General features: G+C 37.2%; 1 protein-coding gene across 4 annotated transcripts; it reads right to left on the bottom strand.

The window, feature by feature from the left end:
- Positions 1-198: 198 nt before the first annotated feature.
- eif4ba (eukaryotic translation initiation factor 4Ba) lies at positions 199-23,082 on the bottom strand (the record flags this gene model as incomplete). Of its 4 annotated transcripts, XM_079803540.1 has the most annotated exons (16): positions 199-1,129; positions 3,424-3,496; positions 4,187-4,316; positions 4,608-4,645; positions 8,543-8,786; positions 9,319-9,407; positions 10,588-10,828; positions 10,931-11,095; positions 14,039-14,158; positions 15,035-15,178; positions 15,280-15,334; positions 15,720-15,836; positions 17,179-17,384; positions 20,431-20,571; positions 21,527-21,563; positions 23,035-23,070. In XM_079803540.1, 16 exons carry the CDS (start codon positions 23,068-23,070, stop codon positions 1,052-1,054), a joined length of 1,914 nt encoding a protein of 637 aa, XP_079659666.1. In that variant the 3' UTR covers positions 199-1,051. The 4 variants fall into 4 exon arrangements, with proteins under 4 accessions (XP_079659666.1, XP_079659667.1, XP_079659669.1 ...); XM_079803541.1 differs by lacking the exon at positions 21,527-21,563 and having other exon boundaries at positions 23,035-23,055; XM_079803542.1 differs by lacking the exons at positions 3,424-3,496; positions 21,527-21,563 and having other exon boundaries at positions 208-1,129; positions 23,035-23,082.
- Between the last annotated feature and the right edge of the window lie 2,935 nt (positions 23,083-26,017).

Below are 26,017 nucleotides of genomic sequence, written 5' to 3'. Positions count from 1 at the left end.
TATATATATATATATATATATATATATATATATATATATATATATATATAAAAATCTTCACACTGGCCATTATCTATTATCGGCCTTAAGAAAATTGTAAGCTGTATTTTATGTTATACATACTATACAAAATAACGCTTTCTTCACAATTACACAAAAAGTTAATTTTGGACCCTAGTGACACATAATTCACAATGTCCTCCAAACTGACTCAATGTAGTCTTTTATTGTGTTTTAAGATGGTACACAGTTTAAATCAATAAGCAATTCATGTCACTACCTTTAGATATATGCTCAACCCAAAGCTGCAGCAGTCTCTGTTGTTGAAACATTGAGATTAGGAGGAATACTTTAATTCCTATTGCACATCAGTCCAAAGGAGTGGCTTCAAAAAGTCCTCAAAGGATAAATGAGAAAGATGGGAGACTCCTGCCTAAAGCAGTGCAGAGAAATATCAAACCGAAACTAACAGGTTCTGATCCGTTCCTGGCCATTATTCAGCGGCTATCATCCCTGAATACAAATCACCAGAACTGTCGGCCAACACAAGTTTAAAACATAAAACCATGGTTGTGAGATTTGGGTGAACAACGAATGTCACAGACCCCTTTACTTGACCAGAGATCTCAGTAAAGCAGCTGCTGTAAACTTTCTGTCAGAAAGCTCAGGAAGCCCTAAAAGTCAGGGAAAACATTAATCCTGTAGCACTTTTCCCTGATTCTACACTTTCCCGCCACTTAACGTGCAATCAAGCTAACGAGAAATGCACTCAACTTATGATGTATGCAAGAGCAGGATCCATTGTATTTTGTATTTTAACCCCCCCAAAAATGTATTAGTTATAAGCATTCATCCTTCCTCTTTTACTTTAAAACAAGTCCTGTAATTTCCCACTAGGTTTTCAGTTCAGTCCTGAAGAGGAGGGGTTGCTCTAAAATAGGTTTTTGCTCTCAAAGGGCTCATGTGGGTCCTTCAGTGCTGCATGAAACAAAAGCTGTAGGTTTAATTTGTAATTCAATTTGGACTGTCGTCCGTGTAGTCCGTCCACCTCTTAATCTCTGCCGCCATCCTCGTCTCCCTGCTCCCCGGCCATCAGCAAGGCTGCGTATTTACTGGCTGAGCTGAATTTCTGTTAAAACAAAAAGAGGATAGTGAGACGTAACCAACACATGCCTGTTATTTGAGGTTCACATGTTCTTTATGGTCTCTAAATCAGGTGATTTTCATAGAAACTGTTGTTTTGCCTGCACTGACACAGGTTAGTGGTGTAAGATACTGAGCTTATAAAAATAAAAGCTATGTTAGTGATGGTTTGTGCCTATAATCGGTATAACGAGAAATTGTTCTTACAACGTGGATTTTCTTAAAGTGTGTTATAGTGTCTTTTAAGGCGTGTTCACACTTGGCAGGTTTGGTTAGATTAAAACGAACTCTGGTGCGATTGCGCTGTTAGCGCGGTTCATTTGAATAAGCATGAACGCTGCCATCTGAACCTTGATGCGCACCAAACAAGCAACCCCTGAAAAGATGGGTCTATGTCCGCTTCCAAAACTAACTCTGGTACAGTTCTATTGAAATAGCATTATACGTACGTGCATACTTTAATTTTGACTTAAAAATGACTGTGAAAACTAAGCGAACTAGGAATAAATGTAAATTTTTTGAATGTGCAAAACTTCTGATTCATTAGTGAATAACTAGAAGAATAAAGTGTAGTAAACAGTCAAACAATTTTGTGCTACAAACCAGTATGTTTATGATTAAGATAAAAGAAATATGAATAAATAAAAACATATATTAAACACCAATTGCATAACACGTTTTCATACATTAAAAATGAGGTGGATAAGCAAGCATGAAATCTAACGTTTACAACATAAATGTCTGTTACTTTATTTGTTAATTTATAGGTGAATAACACAATTACAATGAAGTTATGCCTTTTCACTACTAACACTGTTAATTCCAGGTTATACAGGATAAACCCAGAACTACCAAAATAATGTGTCTTTAACACCTGGTTTATTTATAAGGTCTGCTCCATCTGGTCCATTTCGCTTGCCGTGAAACCCCTCCTAAGTGGAGTTCAAACTCCATGTGTTTATTTGAAAAGGTCTGTCATGGTGAAAATCCAGATGGACCCCAATGTGAAAACAGACCTGAGTGGATCTCAACTACAGAAGTATTTTTCTTTATTCAGAAGCCGCTGCAAGTGATGCAACAGACCACAGGAAATCCCAAACAATAGCTGAGACGATTGCAGACTTCATTCAGTTAGAAGATGCCACACACATACAAAAGATTCAAATTAAGCATTAGGGCTGCACGATATTGGAAAAAAACTGACATTACGTTATTGACTTTATCTGCTATATATATTGCGATATACAGAATAGAAATACAGGAATGTTCACCAGATGACTTGAAATGTATCATTCTAAAAGGGGTGATTTTGTTGAGGAGCAAATAAAATTATTTTAAAGAGCTAAAATATTATTTTTACTCCTGATGACGAGTGCAAACCATCCTTTTATAGCTGTATGATTTGGGAATATATTGATTGATTGATTTTTTATTTATATAAATTTTATTAATTTATAAGACATATATATAAATATATATTTTGATGTCACACTTAGGTTTACACTTTACAACACAAACATCAATCATTAACCACAATGTGAACAAAATTTAAATAGCTTCTTGGATAGGAGCTTTTGATCAATATAGTATAAAATAATAATAATTGTGATTTTTATTGCAATTATTATTAAATTTATTAAAAAAGAAATATGTTCTAATATTGTAACTGGTGATCTGTAAAATAAAGAAATCAAGTATTTAATAAATATGTACCTCCTAATTTCTTTATCTTTAAACACGAGTTTCCGGCAAATGGATGTATGTGCTTCCGGATTCATTAAATCACAGTCTGCGCGATTTCACAATTTATTTCTATATATCGTGCAGCCTTATTAAGCATGGAAAAACATTAGCATCTTTAAGATTGATCTATATTTTTAACATCTGAATGAGATAGAGGCCAGGCCGGTTCATGTGCCAGTGCTCAAACTGCTTAGAATAGGGTGTCAAATGTAACGTTTTCACATATAAGCATGTATTGAAGAGGTTTGCGTCAGTACTCTCAATTCTACGGCTATAATTCAATGCTTGCATCAGAATTATGTGTCTAGACTTAAATAAATATTTACATTTGTCGTCACATTTCTTCCAAAAAGAAGCTCACAATTACAGTCTGAGACCAACATTGTAATTTTCATTACAGAGAATGGAGCATCTAAAAAAAGGCACTTGAGAAAATATTCATTAAAGGATTGTTGAACAATGAAAGCCAGGAGGAAAAGCAGAGGGAGCGGGGATCGTGGGATCACACCCAGAGAGAGTGTTAGCTCTGTCACTCACAGGGCTGGGAGGCTCCTCAAATTTCTTTGGCTCTGGTGCTGGTCTGAGATCTCGCTCTCTTCTCGCATCCTTTCTACAAGCAACGCACAACACACTGAGACAGAGTCTCATAAGAACTTCTACACTCATTCAGAAAAATACTCCAGAGCAGGGACGTACATCCCAGAGGAATAAAAAATATCCAGTTGCCAATTTTACAATCAATACTGTAAAATCCAAGTTGTAAAAACTTCAGTTTATTGTTGAAATGAGATCGAGGCCCCTGGTCTGGAGTCATACACTATTTCTCTTGTTCCTGAGGCCAAATGCATCTTGCCCAGAGATATTTGCAAATACTTGCACAAGTAAGAAATTCAACCATGTTTAAACAGTTGTTTGGTCAAATAGCCCACTGACTTTTCACTGTTTGACTTGTTCACAGACTGCCAGTCTGTGTTTTAACGGTGGGCATTTTTCAGTGGCACTTTCTGCAGGTTTCATCATCAAAAGTGACTGAGTGAATCACTGAATTATCGATTCAAAAAAATAGAAAATCAGCACTTTTTTGTTGTTGAGACTGGAAAGATGCGAATGGACACAGTGCTCTACAGGCCAAACTAGCACAGAGACAGATTTGTCCAACCACCACCACACTTATATAATCAAAACTATTATAAAATCTAAAGAGAAAAATCTCACAATAGCAAATTACTAAAAACATCCTTCCAAAAGGAATGAAAAGCTCTACACTTTTGGCCAGAAGGGGTGCCAGAGAGCAGCTAACCTGTCTGTCTCCTTCCTTCGGTCTCGGCTGGCTGCGTCTCCACGCCCCCTGCCTGCTCCAGAGCCAGAGGACCCACCGTGACCCCGAGAGGGGCCCCGATCCCGGCGCAGCCCATCTGATTTGTTTTCATCTGTAAGGAGAGCCCAGTGTTCAGCAGAGGACAACTCTACTAAAAAGGTAGTAGCCTCCATTAGGCTGCAGGAAGGGAGGAAGGGAGCTTATCTGGACATTTTCTTTGCTGTGTTCAAGCTCTCATGACAACTGCAAAGCACCAAAACTCCCTGATGTCAATCCATTGTTCCGACGTTAAGAGGGGCTTCCATAAGTGACTTGAGTGCGAAAATTCAAATATGGATTGAGCAGATCTTCCACCAGCATTACTTTTCATGTCTCAATGGATTTACACACCTATAAATCTTACCTTTAGTTCTCTGATGAGCATCAGATGAGCTTGTCACACTGAAAAATAAAGTACATAAAAAAACTGAAGTCAGAACAATTCTAAAAAGCACTACATTTATATTTATATTTTGTTATACTGTACACACACACACGCACACACACATATTAGAGATGATCATAATTAACCGGTTAACCGACAGTATGAATTTTGACCGATTAAAGGCCAATTCACACTGCACAGACAAACGCCAACAAACACCAACAAACAAGTCTGTCGTGGTTTGTAGGATCCGTGTGTACCCGTCAGTTGCCGTTGTGTACCAATGTCTTTACGTGGTTGAAACAACATTTCTTCTGGTGTTTATGTTTATTTGATGCTATCAATTAACTAGAAGGAAGAGATGATCGGTTCACAAGCAGCTTTAACTGAGGCACTACAGTGATTATGACACATTAAAGACCCACAAAACGGTTGTTTTATTTAAAATATATTGTTTAAAAAAAAATTTTTTTTAAAGGCAAAATGTGAAAGTAGAGACTTTGTTTCATATCAAAAGTAACTTGCTCTGTCCTCTGTTGTGTCACCAATGGTGATCAAACAACAAAAGAGAAAGAGAAAATGACTTTTGTAGCTTTAACAAAGAAAGTTTTTATTAATGAATGAATTAATTATATTAGTTATATTTCATTTATACATTGAAGACTGTACACTTGAAGATTTGACATTTGATTATTCAATTTCTGCACCAGAATACTGTTAGATTTACTTGAAAAACAAAAAAGCACTGCTTATTTCATTATCTTTCTTCTATTATATTCATCTATGCTTGTAATTTGTATTGTAAGTTTTTTTCAATATCGTGCAGCCCTAAATCCTAGAGAAAGAGCAAAGAGATATTTGCGAGAGCACACTGGACAAAGTTTGAGCGTTCATGTGTAAATTCTGAGCGAGAGCAGAGACATATTTGAAAGCACGTGTCCCTGTGCATTAAATTTCATGCTGGAGTGAAAGAAATCCTCCTGCAAGCGGAGATATTCTTTACAACGATGCACTCTCGCGTTACAATAATGCCCTCTCGACATTTAACACCATAGAAACGGCCTCAAATGAACTATAAAGCGAGAAGAAAGTTGTGTCTGAAAGCTACAATCTTTTATTTTTTTGGTTAAAATGAATGGAGAATATCTCTTGTTTTTCCATTTGCGTGGGTTCTCGAGTTTGTCTGTTGGGGCAGTGTGAACATGATAGTTTTTCATAAAATTCTAAATCCAACAGCCAACTTGTTTGTTGCCGTTTGTCTGTGCAGTGTGAATTGGCCTTAATACTATCAGGTAAATGTTTTTTTGAGTCACATTTAAGTGGTATTTTATTCATACATTCAGAAATGATGTGAAATACCGGTAAATAAAGTGAAACATTTACAAACATTATAAACATACATATATGCTATTTTAGTTCCCCTCACTCCACAACAATTTCAATTCAAATTTCCTTTAAATTTAACGGTATTCAGAACAGAACAAGAATGAAAATATAAGTAGCTATAAAATTAAAGTGTAAAATTCTGTATAAAATTATAAAAGAAAAAAAATTACAGTGCCATTCATTATAAACAGCATATAAACGTTGATTCAGTCGGAGCCAGTTGAAAATCGATGCAAATGTGTAACGATTCAAGTCAGCTGAGATGTTAAAGGGTTAGTTCACCCAAAAATGAAAATTCTGTCATTAATTACTCACCCTCACGTCGTTCGAGACCCGTAAGACCTCCGTTCATATTCGGAACACAAATGAAGATATTTTTGTTGAAAGCTGATAGCTGAGAAAGGCCTCCATTGGCATTCAGTACACTTATACTCCCAAGACGGATAAAAGGCACTCAAAACATCGTTACAAAGTCCATCTCACCACAGTGACTCTACAATAATCTTACGATGCGACGACAATAGTTTTTGTGCGCAAAAAAAATCAAAATAACACCTTTTTCCAACTTGTTACTGCCTTCCGTGTGTGCCTCCACGACGCATGCGCGAGAATATGACGCAGATCCGGCGTTCGGACAGATGACCCAGAAGTGATTTGTTTACAATCAGAGGAAGACGCGCGTATCTCAGCTGTTGAATTCTACATTGATCGTGCTTTAGGTCTCGGCGTAGTGCTCAAAATGGGGTTAGAGTGTGCATTTCATGGAATCCCGAGCCCCGGCGCTACGTCATATTCTCGCGCATGCGTCGTGGAGGCACACGCGGAAGGCTATAACAAGCTGGATAAAGGTGTTATTTTGATTTTTTTTTTTCGCACAAAAACTATTGTCGTCGCATCGTAAGATTATTGTAGAGTCACTGTGGTGAGATGGACTTTGTAATGACATTTTAAGTGCCTTTTATCGGTCTTGGGAGTATAAGTGTACTGAATGCCAATGGAGGCCTAACTGAAGCCTTTCTCAGCCATCAGCTTTCAACAAAAATATCTTCATTTGTGTTCCGAATATGAACGGAGGTCTTACGGGTCTCGAACGACATAAGGGTGAGTAATTAATGACAGAATTTTAATTTTTGGGTGAACTAACCCTTTAAACAAATCGCGATACATGTTTTAAACAGCAGGGACGCTGAAACTGTATACTGTGACCTTGTTTTACAGGCACAACAGCAATTTAATCAGCGAACGTTTTCAGTTCATTCAAGTTGAGCGCAAGCGCATCCGTGTGCTGTGCACGCAACGTCAAACAGAAGCATGGCGACCGCAAGCACGTAGTTTACGTTGACTCATTCAAATCAGGTGTGGTGGCATTTTAACTTTCCGAAGTCTAATAATCACCACAGTGAGAGAGTCAGTCACCTCCGTCTGCATGTAAAAAGATAATAGGCCAAACCACACTGACCGGCGGATATGCAGCATCAGTCACGGCATCGAGGGATCAAAAGGTGCATCTGTGTTTTCACAGCAAAAGATACAAGGTTTTCTGCCATAGTAAATGGATTCCAGGCTCTTCCTCATCAAGAAAAAGACCAGCGCGAGGATGTATTCCACAGACTGAAGGAGAATGCTGCGCTGTTGCAGAACCAGGTGTTGTATTTATTTTACCATTTTAAATGTGTACATGGATTTTTTCCCCCAATAATTTGTTGATTATTATGGCATATTTATCTAAATATCTTTCAAGTGTAATGATACAAATTATAATTAAATTCTTGCCTTTATAACAATGCGAATCCCCTGTCATTGCTATACTTAAATTTTAAGTCTAACTTCAGTCTTTTTATTTCTGCTATTCCTCAGTGCAGGATGAGGGTGAAGAAGCTGAAACAACCTCTTCCCAAGAAAACACCATTGGAAGATCTCCTTGAAGGGACTTTTTGAGGATTTGTTTTAAAATTTCAATTGAGTTATTATTTGAAGTAAAATATATATTAAAATTTTACAACAAAATATGCAGAATTTTGTCTGAGAAATAAAACGACACTTTTATTTTATAATTTGTCTTAAATCCCATTTTGTAAAAAAAAAAGTGAGACAATCGCATCGTGAAATTAGTATCGTGAATCGTTATGCCTTGTGAGTTGAGTGAATCGTTACATCCCTAGTCGAGCCAAATTTATTTTATTTAGGCTCACGTACCTCATTCTGCACAAAATAATAACATCAAATCAGCATATTAGAATGAATTCTGAAGGATCATGTGACTGAAGACTGTATTAATGGCTGTTGAAAATCCAGCTTTGCATCACAAAAATAAAGTATATATTTTAAAGTATATTAAAATAGTAAACCATTATTTTAAATTGTAATAATGTTTTACAATATTACAGTTTTTTCTGAATTTTTGATCAAATAAATGCAGGCTTGAGGAGCATAAGAGACTTCTTCCAAAAACATAAAAATTAGTAATGTTTCCAAACTTTCGACCGATACTGTATAAATAGATATAACATAGCAATCAAGAGAGAAACCTTTTGGGTGAAACGCTGCTATTGGGAGAGACGACAGGTTTACTGTCACTCTCACTGGATCCTGCACTCATGGTGCTCCTCTTCGCCCAGGCGTTCTCTTTAGGTGGCGGTGCTGGAACAACTTTCAGTGGCAGCCCCTCCTGCTTGGGTGAAGTAGTCTGGATTCCATGCAAGGATGACTCCTCATCGCGGCTGCTGAAGACCTCGTTTTCTACAGAGCGCTCACTCTCTCGACGTCTCGGCGCTGTTGGAGGGGGAGAAGGATTGGATTCTTAGGATTTCTTTTTAAAGGAACACGCCACTTTTTTTAAAAATAGGCTCATTTTCCAACTCCCCTAGAGTTAAACAGTGGATTTTTACCGTTTTCGAATCCAATTCCAGCTGATCTCCTGGTTTGGCGGTAGCACTTTTAGCATAGCTTAGCATAGATCATTGAATCTGATTAGACCGTTAGCATCTCGCTTGCACAGGGAGTAACTACAGAAGAATCTAGTTTTATAGGAAAAATATAGAAAGTCTTTGGTCATTTTTTGAGCAAGATGCAAATGGACTAATCAGATTCAATGATCTATGCTAAGCTATGCTAAAAGTGCTACGGCCAGATCCAGGGATTGGAAAATGGAAAATAGTGGAGTGTTCCTTTAATAAATCCTTGTACATAGCGACAGTTAGTATGCTGGTAGATTTACATGCGTCTTATGATCAGTACTCTTATAGCCAGTTAATGTTTTGCTTTCATTAGGCCTGTCCTTAAGGACTGGACAGTGATCTCTTACCCCGGCTTGATGTGTTTCCTGTTTGTGATGACTCACTTCCTGTCCGTGAGCGCTCGTTTGCTTGGTCCTCACTACGCCAGCTGGGATGCCTGAGGGCATTAGAAAATGAGAGTGAAAACACTACAGAAAAAGGAAAGGCATGTGAAAAATCTTTTGTTTTTCAGTCTTTGCTAGCAAGGATGTGTTCACACTTGGCAGGTTTGGTTTGATACTTATGAACTCTGGTGCGATTGCCCTGTTGGTGCGGTTCATTTGAAAAAGTGTGAACGCTGCCATCCCAACAAGCAGACTGAGACCCACCATTTCAGGGGGTCCTTTTCTGCTTTCTAAGGGCGTTTTAACACCTATAAATCATTTGTTTTGTTCCGAAACTTAATTTGTTACAATGCTGCATTTTCTTCTTGGTTCGGTTTGCTTTCACAAGGCAACCTTTCAAAGCGTACCAAGATGTGTTCACGCAAGTCACATGTGAGTACAACTGTTCTGTTATTATTGGTCAGAGCTTCCTCTGCATCATCCATCAAGATGATTGACAAGTTCGCTCCATGAGCTTATTGTGGCTTTATTTGTAACTGTCAAGAGTCAAGACCCGCTGTTAAATGATATACTACATTCGTATTAAAACTGCAGCAAATTCAAAAGTGCTCTCTCTGGATCTCCCAGCGCTGTCTAGAGGTTAACTGTGTCAAGACACGCAATCACTATACGAATGTTATAATGCAGTTAGAGCAGGATTCAAGGCTTCATCAGGCCAGCATTCTCGCACTGAGAAGCGCAATTACACAACATTTTAAGATAAAAAAGTGATAAATAATATGTTCACTCTCAGTTCACACACTCACACAAACTCTTTAGTGACAGCCCTAAATAAAAGCCGTTTTTTTTTTTTTTATCTTTAGGTTCAGTGTTAAACATGACATTGTGAATGCTAAGTGAATCAGGACTAAATGTATCATTTTCTTTTTGGGTCAGAACTAAAAGAAACAAGGGAACCGAGCTGCAAGTGTGAACACAGCCTAAATTTCATGGATCCTAAAAAAGATAAAATCATCTTCACATGTCAATGATTTATTTGGTGGGTGATGAAATTACAAATAATCCAGCCACAAAATTAGACTAATATGCAAATTATTTAAGTATTCTGAGTTAATATCACATTAATATAAGTAACATCACACTAACTGATATTCATGAGAAGAGAGAAAGAAAAAAAAAGGAGTATGTCTAAAACTTTGATATAAAAAGGGTGGATTGTGGTCAGGAATGTACCTCTCTCTGGGCTTGCGTTCAGGTCCTCTGTTCTTGTCCTCTTCCAGCTGTCTCTGCAGTCTCTCCTGCTCTTTCTTAAGCCTCTCCTCCACCTCTCTCTCTTTAGCGGCCGTGTCCACAGGTTTGGCTCCTCCAAAGATGGACGCAGCTCGTCCTGAAGAGGGTGAAGGGCTGCTGATCTGGTCTTCCTCTTTGGGCACACTGCGGGGCTTCAGGTTTAGCTTGGGCCTCTGAGGGGGACCTAAACACAGATGCAGTACAGTCTGTTTAGATGATCTGATTAAAGACATTCTTAGGTTCACTTCCCGGAGTGACCCAGACAAATGCGAATGTATCAGCCCACCTCTGTCCTCGCGCTTCTCATCCCGTCTCTCGTATCTCTCTTCACGGTCACCAAAGCGATCTCCATAGCGCTCCCCACTGCCCCGAAAATCGTCCCTCCGGTCGTCATAGTCACGTCGAAAACCGCTTCCAAATGGTCGACGTCCACCACTGCGTGAATCATAACCTGAAATAATGACAAACACAGAATTAGAAAGGTAAACTAATGAGTGATGGATATAACGGAAAACAATTATGGGAAAAAAATGCCTAACATGGCTTCTCTTGAGTCTCCCCTGCTTTGCAGCATAGTAATGATATGCTAGAGCCTGCCCGCACATTGACGTGATTGTTACATGTTTTTTGTTTTTTTTTACTTTCTATTCATTAAAGAATACAAAAAAAAATGTTTGACAGTTTCCACAAAAATCTGAAGCAGCACTATTTTCAGCATTGATAATAAGAAAAGTTCTTAACCAGCAAATTTAGCATTAGAATGATTTCTGCAGGATCATGTGACACTAAAGACTGGAGTAATGATGCTGAAAATTCAGCTTTGCATCACAGGAATAAATTGCATTTTATATTTATTCAAATATAGTAAACAATTATTTTGAATTGTAATAATATTTCACAACATTACTATTTTTACTGTCTTTTTGAGCAAATGCAGCCTTGGTGAGCATGAGATTCTTTCAAAATGTCATACAGACCCCAAACTTTTGAACACTAGTCTATATATATGAAAAAGAAAAAGTTAATTATCCATTCTTAAGATTACTGGCTGAATTTGTAATTGACACAAAGGGAAAATTAACATTTATAAATGCCCAAAGCTCAACCTCAAGCAATTTGTCAGTACAGAACAGAGGTCTACATTCCCGATCCGATTTCTTGCACGCGGGATTCAATTTCCCAATGAGAAACTGTAGCGATCGGTAACTCTGGTGACAGGAAAACATCCTTTGACAACAGCGTATTCACACTTGAACTTGAAGTGAACAAAACTTTCTGCAGGGGTGGTGTTCACACAGTTCCCTGCTCTGAGCAACCTGGCAAGAAATGTTCTTTGCATCTCGGCCACAAGTGCACCTTCAGAGAGAACACGGAGCCTTTGTGGTCAGATTTTGGAGGAGAGGTGTATGCTCCTGAAACCGTCATCAGTCAACGACAATCTGTTCTTGGATGAATGTTAAACAAATTAATGAAAATTTTGCTACCCACTAATCTAACGCCACCCCTGAAGACAGTGTGTAAATACGATCCATTTGAAATAGAGACTACTTAATCTATGAAGTCAAATCAAATCCCATACTGAATGGCGCTAAAAATAGGTCAGATACATGTGATGTGCATGTATATTAAACTTGAGCGTTCACTTTAGCAACTATTATAGGCATAATTATTCAAATCAACTCAAATAGACAGTGCAGGACCAATAAGTTCAAACCTAATAGCCTCTTATAAACAGATTTCCTCAAATAACAGTTAGCCCACATAAGTCAGCATGTTAAGGTATTGTTGTTCGTTACTACGGCAACCCTTGTGTGTCTGGGTTTGTACCGGCTTCTCATGTATGATAAGCAGGGCTCTCAAGTCTCACGCATTGGGCGTGAGACACACGCATTTCAACCCGTTCACACGCTCACACGCCACACCTTGTATTTCTCACGCAGAGAAATTTCCAGGATAATGCCCACCATATTGCGCTGCTATTAGAGGAATCAAGTGACTTCCACATATAGAGCTCAGAAGGCCCTGCCACGCACCAGCCAATCAAATAAAAAATACAGCTTCCGAACAGTCAATCAGAAAATAGCATTGCTGTATCCGGGTAAGATTTAGATATTCCCGCAACAACAAAGTTTACATTCTGCCACCTACTGGTGGTTTAGTTTAGTGTTTTCTTTCCAACATTTCTTAATTGTATATTCAAAAATATTCTTAATTTTATATTCAAAAATATTTAAAACAATCTCATAGAATTTTTCAGTGTTAATGATTTAATTTGATTGACAACAGCCCTACAGTGTCTTATTATTAATAGATCAAATTTAAGTATATAAAATGAAAACTGAAGCATAGCCTATATTTAATAAGATTATGGGAAAATGCCCTTCATGAAAGGTAAAAATATCAAAAAGATATGCAGATTTAAATATCTCAAATCTGATTGAACACTGGTGAGACTATTGCTTCAGAATAAATTATATTTACAACACAGTAAATTCTGCAAAAAAATATTCCAAATTATTATGGATTATTAATTTACCTCTTCCCTGACATCTTTCTTTGAAATAGAGAAATGCAAGAATTAATACTATGCACACACACACACACACACGTTTGTTTTTGTGAAATGTGAGGACATTCCATAGGCATAATGGTTTTTATACTGTACAAACCGTATTTTCTATCCCCTTACACTGCCCCTGCCCCTAAACTTAGCCCTCACAGGAGACTGTGCAGTTCACTTTCTGTGAAAAAAAACTCATTCTGTGTGATTTATAAGCATTTTGAAAAGTGAGGACATGGGGAACGTCCTCATATTTCACCCTCTTTTTGTAATACCTATGTCATACCCATGTCATTATACACATTTGTGTCCTGATATTTCACGAAAACATGCCCACACACACACACACACACACACACACACACACACACACACAGAAATGTTAAATTAAATAAAATATTATTATTTATTTATACAAATTAGTGTCGTTTTTCAGATCAGAACCCCCACCCAAACCCCTGCTGCCGTCGCCAAAATCTCACTCTGAACTCAGTTCAAAACTTGAGAGCCCTGGATAAGTATCTGTACACATGACGGGCCGCAAAATCACAAGACAAGCTTGACGTGTACTGACAACTATAACAACATTATAATGTTTCTCCTTTAATCCGATATAACATTTCATACCGTATTGTCCCTCATTACCGGTAGTTTAACAAGCCTGTAAGCAAGCTTAATTGTTATATGCTACTAACATGACGGAAAAGTTGTGTGTAGGCTGTCAAAATATTCCTCTTGCTTATCTTCCGAGTGGACATTTCTCTGACTAGTTTAATCCCTAGTGCGGAATAGAATTTAGTTTGCAGAATTCAAATGTACGAAAGTGTTATATACCTCTGTCGTAGTCTCGGCGCTCTTTGTCATCAAAACGTTCCCGGTATCGGTCTCTTCCGCCATCATAGCGATCATTGTCCCACCGCTGGCCACGGTCTGAATCAAATCGATCTCGGGATCCTAAGAAGAGGATGGTACAAAATCCATCAATTTGAATCAAAAGTTAAAAACAATAAAGCGCACAACATATGAATGTATTTTATTTCTAAAATTCTTTGGCCCGGGTTTCACAGACATGGTTTAGATTAAGCCTGATTAGGCCTTAGTTCAATTAGGACAATTAAGTAGCTTTTATAAATGTGCCTCAGAAAAAAAAAAACATTACTGATGTGCATCTTGAGACAAAACAATGGCACTTACATAGTTTAAGATATGTTAAAACATGCATTTTAGTCTGGGACTTGCTTTAAGCCTTGTCTGTGAAAAGTATTTTGGTCCCACTTTATATTAGGTGGCCTTAACTACTATGTAATTACATCAAAAAAATAAGGACAATGTACTTATCGTGTTCATATTGTATTGCAAAACACTTTTGCTGATATTGAGGTGGGATACAGGTAAAGTTATACAGGTGTGGTGGAATGGGTAAGTTTAAGGGTAGGGTTAGGTGTAAGGGAAGTGTCAACTGTGCAATTATACAGAAATGAATTACAGATATAATTACATGCAGGCATTTTTTAAAATGTAAGTACAATGTAAAAACATGTATGTACACAATAAGTGCATTGTATCAAATAATTAATTTAAATGTTAGTACATAGTAGTTAAGGTCACCTAGTGGGTCCACTTTTCAATACTGGCCAATAACCAATTACTTAATAGCATGTCAAATACATGTGCCATGTGAAGACTGTTGTATATAATCACAGAATACATTTTGCTAGTAGCTTGTCATGTGGCTTACAATGAGTAGTTTTTGTCAAACTAGAGATACAAAGTAGTGTCCTCTCATAGTTTTGCTCCAACAAATACTTGTCGGATTAAGTAATTGCGTACGCTCTCCAAAAGCGTCGTCCCTGCGTGGTCCGTCATCGGTCTCAGATTTAGGCCTTGCCCGCCAGTCAGAATCGGTCTTGTCGGGGCCCATGTCTCGGTCACTGCGGTTACGGTCCCGCCCGGACATGGAACGATCGTCTCTCTCTGAGCAGGAGAAAACAAAAATTAAAAAAAAATTCTCCAAAAATACAAGTTCACAATTGCATTATATTGCAAATGAACAGATCGGTTTCTCAGATCCACACCTTTCTCATTGGACTGATCAGCGATGTCTACACGGATCCTACGATTTCCAAGGTTCTAGAAAGAAAGTAAGAAGATGGGGTTAATATGAGTATACTACACTGCTGCATTACACATACTGTGAGCATGCACCTTTATTTTGTGCAAGTGTAACAGATAACATGCACCACCATGTGGCCACCATTGAAATAACCCTAACACCAACACTGAGGAGAGGCTGCTCACTGCAGAGCCATGGGTGGAGCGTGAGGTCCAGCTCCCCCTCTCTGGACATCCGACTTTGCCTCTTTAGATGTAATTTGGGTGGAGCTAGAAGGTCCAACCACACCCTAACCCTACCCAGAACCATTTAGGTACTTGCACAGATTTTCAGGTAAAGAAAAAGTTATATCGTTACTCATTAGACATTCAAACAACAAACCAACTGACAATTGGATCTCACCTCTTCATTGAGACTGAGTGCACGCAACAGAGAATCCACGTCATCAAACTCTGCATAACCAAAGCCTTTCAGCCGTTCTGGATTACTGGGCTCCCTCGGGAGGCGAACTGCACTGATCTGTATGAATAAAAAATAATACCAGTTGTAATATTTCACCCGCTTTCTACTATGGGATAGAAAACTGCAACAATCCTTCATGTTCTGTCCACAACGTTATTTAATGTGGTAAAGTGTCCGTCTGTTTTTCCAGCATCTTGAAGCATATGTTGCATTGTGAAGCTAAAACTAAATTAAAAATGGTAATTGAAATCAAATTAAAGTTGCATCTCGAGACCGCTGCGTCCTGATCCATTTTATTAAATCAGTTCTGTACCCTCTAGCTGCTTTTGAACAGAAGGCAATGATAGAGAGAAATGCTGGTTTCAGAGTTGATACTGATTTAGACAATCCGCAAATTTAATTGAATTAATTGAAGGATTATATGAACAAATAGATTACTGTTGAAAAGAACATTTTTATATATTTGAAAGGAGTCTTTTCTGCTCACCAAGGCTGCATTTATTTGATAAAAAAATACAGTGAAACAGCAATATTGTAAAATATTATTACAATTCAAAATAAATGTTTTCCATATGAATATATTTTTAAAAACATGTAATTTATTCCTGTGATTCAAAGCTGAATTTTCAGCATCATTACTCCAGTCTTCAGTGTCACAAGATCCTTCAGAAATCATTCTAATATGATGCTTTGGTGCTCAAGAAACATTTCTTACTATTATCAATGTTGAAAAGTTATGCTGCTTAATATTTTTTGAGGAAACTGTGATGCATTTCTTCAGGATTCCTTGACGAATAGAAATTTCAAAAGAACAGCATTTATTTGAAATAGAAATCTTGTAAAATAATTTTACTTTTGACTTTTAATCAATTTAATGCATCCTTTCTGAATAAAAGTTCTTATTGACCTAAATACTTGAACGGTCGTGTAAGTACATAAAAATAATGATACACAATGCAATGCAATATTGTGCTAAAAAAAAAAATTCCCATTTCTCACCTCTATATTAGAGCTAAGAGTGACACTGTGTTAATGTAAAAAGGAGGAACAAATGTTCATATTACATGGATATACAAAATATAATATCTTGCGGTTCCAACTTCCTAATAACTACTCTAGAAACTCATGTTGACGAAACTCAGCTGTGTTCTAAAAGCATCTTTGAAAGCGATCTTTTCATGCACTATTTACAACAGGGTGTTGTGAGACATGCAAAATAAAGTGTAAAAGCTGTAGCAGATGCTGTTTGGTAGAACCCACAACGCTCCCCTCAAATACTCACGCCAGAGGCGCAGCTAGAATTTTTTAAAACCTACGTGTGAAATGGTTATGGTGTAATGCATGTGAGAATTCACGTGAACATTCCTTCTGCAGGCTCACAGGAAGAGAAGAAACTCACACTGAGTCCACGGAAAAAGTTTTTGATGGAGTCTTCGGTGACGTCATAGGGGAGGTTGCCCAGGAAGGCGGTGTAGGGGGGGCTGCGGGGTAGACGGGAGCGGTCGACGTTGGGCTCACGGGCGGCACGTGGAGCCGTCGGCAGAATGGACCGGTCGATGGGTGGCGCGCGGTACGCATCATCTTCTGTGTGCCAGGATGTAGTAACTATAAAAGAAGAGAAGGTGATTAGGGATAGTTTTACATTAATTTCCTCACCCTCATGTCAACTCAAACCCAAATTACTTTCCTTATGCTCTGTAACAAGCTACTCTTTCCCATACAAGTAAAAGTGACCAGGGGTTGTCAAGCTCAAAAAATGCACAATAATAATCCACATAAAATCCAAGTCTTCTGAATTCATACGATAGCTTTCTGTGAGAAATATATATATTTTTTAATCCTATAAAATGTGTATTATTAAGAGACGTTGTGCCAGGTTTGCCACAGCCTCTAGTCACTTTATGCTTCTAATGAATGGAAAAGAGCAGCATGAACATTGCGCAAAACATTTCATTTTTTGTTCCACGGAAGAAAGTACGTCATTATGAGTTTTTAACATCATTAGTGTTCAGAGAGATATGTTGTATGCAATTGTTTTGATAGAACAAAACGAGATACATTTCTAGTTTCAACATTATTTGTTCTTCCGACATTTCTCTTTAAACACAATAAGTATCAGCTGTTTGAAAAGTTACCCACATTTGGGTTTCAACTAGAGATGCACCGATTGATCGGCCAGGGATCGGAATTGGCCGACTTTCTGCATGATCAGCCTGATTGGTGATCGGCCTGATTGGTGATCGGCCTGATTGGTGATCGGCCGATCAGTCTCACGTGTCTCCGATTTTAAGCCGATCCGTCTACATGCGGCTGTGAGAACGAGCACGGCCGCGGTGTTGACGTCAGAGCCACACTCGCGCTCACAGCCACATGCAGACACTAGAAGACACTAATTATGCCATTTGTAAAACTTGTAAGTTTAAAATAAACCACGGGGAGCCACCAGGAAAGCGCATAACACGACAAACCTAGGTAGGTAGGTAACGTTAGTAAAGGTAAAACGGCTAAAGCTGGCCAGAGCTCAGAGCCAGCCACAGGTCTGCAGCCTCTCCTATCTTTCCTTGGTATAAGCAGCGAAAAGACCAAAGCAATTACAAAGAAAGTATGGACTTCATGGCGCTGGATGATCAGCCGAACGCATAAACCGTCACTTCATGAGAATTTACCATTTCATTTGTCATATCATGAACACAGACACTCAAGGGCAACGGCAACCCGTCAAAATAAAAGTTCAGTTTAAAAAAAATTTTATTGACAGAATATATTAGGCTACTGTTGTAGCCTACAGTAGATTTAGCGCCGGCTCTATGTATTAATAATACGTCTCTACTACTAATAATCATTATGCTTAAATGGCTGATTATTTTTCACTTGATCTTTTTTTTATAAACAATGTTTACATTTAAACAGCATACAGCCTTTAAATGTTTATGTATTACTTACTTATAATGATTATCATCATAAATAATAAACTTAATACATTTTTTTTTAATGGTTAAATAAAATAAAATAAAAATATATATATAAAACATTTAGCTGTGGTACCGAAATTGGTACCGAGTACCATAACATTTTTATGGTATTGGTACAGACTACTGGAATTTTGGTACCGTGACATCCCTAGCAACATTTATTACCCAAATTACTGAACTATTATTTGGAGGAGTATTGTACACTTCAGGTTTGTTCATTCATAGGATCTTTTGTACTTTAGTAAAAAAGAGAAAAAGGTCAATGTATAATGTTTTGTTTCATAAAGCAACTGATTTTCAGTTATTTGTTATTTCTATTTCTTTCCAGGCACAGAACACTTATTTTTTGAGAGTTGTTTAAGTGAGAGAAGATCCTGTTGTAATGTTTAATAATTTATTTTAGAATTTAAAAAAAAATTGCTTTGAAGAAAAAGTGGATTTTTGTTTGTATATGCTGTCAATTATAGTTCTTAGAAAGAAAATCGGAATCGGCAAAAATCGATATCGGCCGATCTCATTAACCAAAAATCGGATTCGGCCAAGTAAATTGCAATCGGTGCATCTCTAGTTTCAACCATTGAAAATGGATAAAATTCAACAATTTGGACATGGAGTCGCATTGAGATCCCCATATCTATGGGATTGAACCATGTAGGGTCTTAAAAATTAAGATTCCAAAAGAAAAGTTTATTAATAATCAGAATCTAGAAGGATATTTAGATATCTTTAATACTTCCAGAGTTACAGGCGTGCAAACTTTGGAAAAAGAATATTTATGGCACTCAAACGGGTCGGGTAAGTTCTATGCAATTGTGTTGATAGAAAATAAAACGAGATACATTTCTAGTTCCACCATTATTTGCTCTTCAGATATTCCTCTTTAAAAGAAAAGTAGTATCAGTTGTATGCAAAGTTACTGACATTTAGTTTGTGACCACTGAAAAAGTGTAAAACTGACAAATTTACTCGTTGAGAGCCCCATATCTCTGGAAAAGAACCACATATAGGGCCTTAAAAAATAAGACACCAAAAGAAAAGTTTTTTAAGAACAAGAACCTAAGAGCATATTAATATATATTTAACACTTATTGAGTTGCAGGCACGCAAACTTTGAGCAAGAAGTGCTTTTTCCCATTTTAGAAAGAGAGAGAGATTTATTTTATTGCCAAGTGTGCTTGCAAAAACAAGGCATTTTTCTTGGTGCTGAAGCTTTCAGTGCACATATACAAATACAACAAGAACATAGTAATACAAATTCTAGGAATAAAATATGAATACGATATGAACTGTCACAATTGGCATATAATACAACAAAGGTTGTTAAAGTCAACAAACTTTACTAATATAATGACCTATTATTCTAATTATTCCAAAGAATTTACATCTTTTTAAAGTCATTTTAAAGTAATTTTGGTTCCAAATCTCCGGTGAAAATTGTCATTTTGACCCTCCCTCTACAAAGTAGTGGATTACTCAGTAAATATACATCCATTACATTTAATATTTTGGCTTTCTCCTTGATTTATGAATTTATTTCAGCCAAATTTTGAGCCGGGGATGATGCAGAATGACCCAGATGATAGATTATCAAAATAAAAAAGATTATAAAAGTATATTTTGAAAGCAAAGTGCCAATAATTCAAATGTGTTCGATGTTTAAACCCATATTTGAATCTCACCGTCCCCCTCCAGGTCATCGGTCTCGTCGGCCCAGCTTGTGGGCTTTGCGGGCGCGTAACTCGGCGGAGCATTTCCCCCGCTGTCCTCCGCTAAAAAGTCCGTCAGGGTAAGGGTCTTACCCTTTTTCTTATTCTTTTTAGCTGTCAGGAAACAAACAATTAGTATGTTCTGAAAACAGCATGACAAGTCTCCAGTGCTTCTCTATTAGGCTCAAACAACAAACCATGAAAACGAACACATGGGAACAAATGGGTTGTAATATATGCTGTGGCCTATACATACATTACATTTACAATATGACACCATTATGCCTGCAATTAGATGACAGCAGAAGATCCACAAATATGCAGGCCAACAATGCAAAGTTGGTGTACTTCCTTTGCATTAAATATGATACAGTGTCAGGGGATATGTGGACTAACCGGCACTACATCATTTGCATAGACAAACTGCAGCGTTTGGAAAACACGAATATCGATTTCCATGGCAGATTGACTCTTTTGTCAGCTGCGTTTAACACATGGAGAGAGACATTGTTGTGAGCTGCAACATGCTTCGGAGCTCTTTTGTGACAAACTGCACTGTCAGGACATTCCAGCTCTGTGAAACTGAATCAGTGTTTACTGAGGGGCTACGACAGCCCGCCGCAAAACCAAAACAGTGCTGAAGTTCTGACAACATTATCCTTCAGCTCAACGTATAGACACTGTTTTTTTAGTGCCAGTGACCTAGTAGAAGGAAGAAAGAGTCTCTGAGTGACAACTCTATGAATTATGACTATACTATCCTGTAATACCGACAAAATCAAAAGGGAATTTGAGGTGTGAGATCTCTATTAAAGTTACAATTTCTCAGAGCCTGAAGGACTTCCAAAATGCCTTGGATTTACATATGAATGCATATGAGAGGAATTTTTTGTCTCTGGACGGTGCAGAAAACCTCCAGGGTCATTCTGTGAAATGTGTGCGTTTTCCAGTACGACAAGGAGATTTTAAAGTAAACAACACATGTACACTTTTACAATTCTATTATAAAAATAATGTGTTTAAAGGGGATAGCTCACCCAAAAAAGAAATTCTGTCATCATTTACTCACCCTCATGTTGTTCCAAACCTGTATGAATGTCTTTGTTCTGTTGAGCACAAAAGAAGATATTTTGAAGAATGTTTGTAAGCAAAAAACAGTTGATGGGCCCCATTGACTTCCATAGTAGGAAAAAAATACTATGGAAGTCAATGGTGTGGTTACAAACATTTTATTTATACAGGATTTGGAAAAGCGAGTAAATGATGACAGAACTTTCATTTTTGGGTGAACTATCCCTTTAAGTGTTAATATATGGCATCATCACGTGCCATCTCATGGTAAATGTATATCATTTTTTAATACATGTCCTCAGTATGGTAACATGGCTGACGGTTAACATTGTTATGGTTTCGTGTGACAATGCAGGCCTTGCAAGGCCTGAGGTCATGAAACTACACATATGCTACAAAGAAAATTTGAACAAGATGTTTACCATACAAAATCATTGTAACTGGGCTAAAATATTAGAATCTCTAAGGCACAAACAGAAAAGAAATAAGAAAATAGTGATTAAAAAGATGATTTAATAAAAAGAATTATTTTTAAAAAATATACATAAAAAGATAACAATAAAAGTAAAGTTAAAATAAAAACAATAAGAAATAAGTAAAAAATACTAAACTATAAAAAATAAGACAACAATTAATAGTGAAACTAATATAATATAACGAGGAAAAAATACGTATAGCTAATTAAAATAAAAAAATCAAGTGCATTTCTGTTAATATAACAGACTTAAAGTATGCATTAAGGAGGGGAACGCCAGTTATTATGTAAAATGGGCACTCTAATAAATCAACACAGCGTTCATCCAAAAACAAAGACAACTGCTTGTCCCGGGACAGCAGAAGATCACCAATTGAGTTGTACTGAGCGTTTGTCCTGGGACAGTGCAGAAAACAAATGAGAGCTGACATAATGCATATTTATATGAGCTCTTTATGCTCATACAAGGCTGTGTATGTGAGCTGTCAGATAAACGCGGGAACGTGTTTAGTGAATATATGAAGTTACAGCAGCCCCTCCCTCAATTCTGCGCCTGCGCTCACATGCATGCGCCTGAGCCAATTGTTTATATTTCGCCCGTGACTTGTAAACAAAGCAATACTGCGTTTACATTTGGAAAGACAAAAGAGTTAAACGCAACGAAAACAACACAAAGCCGCGCGCATGTAAACACGGCATGGGCATGTGCTTTATTATCCGACGGAGACACGAACAGAGTATACATGAGCCCTAAACAGCGCGAGCGTGTTGCCTGAATAGAAAGTAAATAAGCTGATCAATATGTTTTCGCATTTGCACATACAGCTGCTGGTGCAGTTTCGACGCAGCGTCTCTTCGCAACTCAAGATTAAGCTTTAACAATCAGCCCACGCCGCTAATTCACCTCCAACACGGTTGCAATCATCGCGGACACACTTTATCTGCCACTGGAAGAAATTTCCCCGACACAAATGACATGTCACACCCGAAAATCCCCAACCGGCCCTGGCACAAATCTATAAAATCCTCACCTGAAGCCGCCATGCCGGAGAAGGAGTGCGTGTCATTTCCCCGGATGGGGGCGTGGCTTGGTGCGCGAAGTCAGCACTGCCATAGATATGTATGCGTAGGTTCCTCATTCGTTCACTTTAGTCCATGAGAAGTCCGTGAAAACATTATCGTTGCGTTATTTTTTAAATCCCCCTTTAATTTAGTCTCTTCTTATTATGTTAACATGCTCTAATTGCTCAGATATTTTACTTGTGATTTCTTTTCTTTTTTCTTTTGTTATCTTTGATTGTATTAGTTTTGTGTTTTCTCCCCTTTTTTCCTTTTCCTCTTCCCTTTGCTCTGGCAGTTATTCTAGTTCTCCCCATTTCTTTCTCAAATGTATGTTTCTCTCTTTATCTGTGATGCTTCATTGTTCTTAGTCATAAAAAATGAGAATGTGTTGGGTTGTGTTTTTATAGGCCCCCCTATCATATCAATAATTATATGTTTTTACTTTTACTGTGGTAACTTTTTAATGTCGTGTCAGCTGACGCCTTTGTCTTGTTGTATTGTTTTAGTTGAGCAAAATCATCTGCTGAAGTATATTTCATATATGTAGTAGGTATATTTATACATGTCTAATAACATTGCACTCGAATGTTGACCGTTCCAATATGGCCGCTAATGAGGCATCTATATATCAATGGATATATATATCTATGCGTGCTGCGCTCATGGCAGTTTGGGTAATGTAGGCTTTGTGGATTGGGCTCTCAAAGCACGTAAACAATGTCTCCCAAAATTATTTTATACACGTGCGGTAGACCCTATTGAAAGAGCACGAATACCATTGCATTAGATCAGGACCAGCTAATATGATCATCATCGTCATACGATGGACGACCATCCTAAAATTTAAAAGGCTCTAGGCAACTGTATTTTCATAGACCCAATTTATACTGTGAAAATGTAATATTATAAATTTGTATAAAATGTGGAAAACATTTAGTTTCTATAACATTATTTATTTCTACTCACAACATTGCTGTACTAATTTATTATTTATTTAAATGTATTAATTTATTTTAATCTATTTTTATTCCTTTATTTGAATACATTTGATTATCTATTGTAATATTTTAGCACTTTTTTTAGCACTTTATTTCAAGTTTCCACGGACCCCTTAGCACTCCCTTATGCCTTATGGACGCCAGTTTGAAAACTCTTGCAGAACACATAATGTGATATACTGACCAACAGAGGGCACTGCTCGCGATTGCGGCTTCATGTTGTTATTATCATTCCGTTTCCCTGTAGTCTGATTAGGCCTACTTGAAAATTGCGAACAACTGCAAGAGGATCAGCATCGAGGCATCATTTTCAGCTTCAAAGTAAGGCACAGTAGGCTATGTCACACATAACCTCCCTAAGTCCTCTTATAGTTTGACTGTGATTGGCTACTTTTAATAAATTTTTGTCCAACTGAACAGAAAAGTGTGCACAGGTAAATCACACAGGTCTTGCATTTCCTTTGGCTAATCTGCCGTGACATGATATCCATCCCATGGCTTAAATTGTGGGCATCAGTTGTTGTTAGCAATTGTTTTTCAGCATTTTTCACCATTAAACTTTTTAAGAGGGGCAAGTTATGTATATATATATATATATATATATATATATATATATATATATATATATATATATATATATATATATATATATATAGCTGGTTGCCTTTAAACCGTGACCTACTTTTACTATATAGTGCAGTGCATGAATATAAATATATAGAAATCTTTAAAGTCAACATGAAATAAAAATGGAAAATTCTTATTTTTCACGAAATATTGCAGCATTTGTTATAAATTATATATCCGTGCACATCATCATCATTATTATTATTATTTTTTTAATTCATGTGCCCTCGTAATCTTTATTCAAAATAACTTCCCCTCCCTCTTGCAGTGACATCTCTTCTCTGATGATGTGTTTATTGGCACAAGGGCGGGACAACCTGTCACTCACATGAGATCCACCAATAGCAAACCACAACTATACAAAATCAATCCCCGTCCTACTTTTTTTATTGTCCGAGAAGCTATTTCACATGGATATATACATCACAATTCGGGAAGAAATGTCTATAACAACTTGTTAAGTTAGGGTTAATGGGTGAACATCACCAATCTAATTCATATTCATGAGCAAAGTCTAGCTACAACTGAAGTACAGCATGCAGCCTATATTCATACATTTTGTTTATTTATTTTAATTGGGAACAATACACACATTAATAATGTGTAAAATGTGCCAGATTTAGACAAATTGGCTAAATTTCAACCGTAGTCAATTTGCTTTGGAAGCTTGTTTCCGCCACAAAATTTAAAACTTTTGTGACTTTTTTCAGAATTGCGTCATATAAAGTCGCAATTGCGAGTTTGACTTTATATTTATATTAATATTCTGAGATGATATATCACGCAATTCTGACTATAACTCACAATTGTGGAATAAAAAGTCGCCATTATCTTTTAAAATGTTTTATTCTGTGGCGGAAAGGAAACAAGCTTCCATACTTTGCAGGTTGATGTTAAAGACAGAAGAAACCAACAAACAAAATGTAAAACACAGACTCCAAAATCTCTATAAATGCTTAAAATTGTGATTCAACAGTAACCACATGTTCAGCCTTTTAGAGAAACCACAATGATCTGTTTTATATTTTAATTCTTTTAGTTCCGTCGGGAGTCTGTTCCACTCGTGTGTTCCTCTAAAAGCAAAAAATAGCTCTCCAAAGGAACTTCTTCTCAATGGCACATTACAATCACCCATTATGCAGCTCTTGTGTACCGTCCTGTTATTTGATTAAGGTAATCTTTAAAACCTGGTGGAGCGAGACCACTTCAAGTTTTAAAAACAAATACTAAGTCAGCAAATTGAATCAAATGTTCCAAACTCAGAAAATAAAAAATAGTTCTAAATCTAAAATTATTTTGCTTTTTTAGAAACACTTTCAACCAGTTT

This window comes from Gobio gobio (assembly GCF_949357685.1).
Source record: "Gobio gobio genome assembly, chromosome: 21".
Lineage (NCBI taxonomy): Eukaryota > Metazoa > Chordata > Actinopteri > Cypriniformes > Gobionidae > Gobio > Gobio gobio.
Note: the sequence above shows the minus strand (reverse complement) of the source record. Positions and strands in the feature narration are given on the sequence as shown.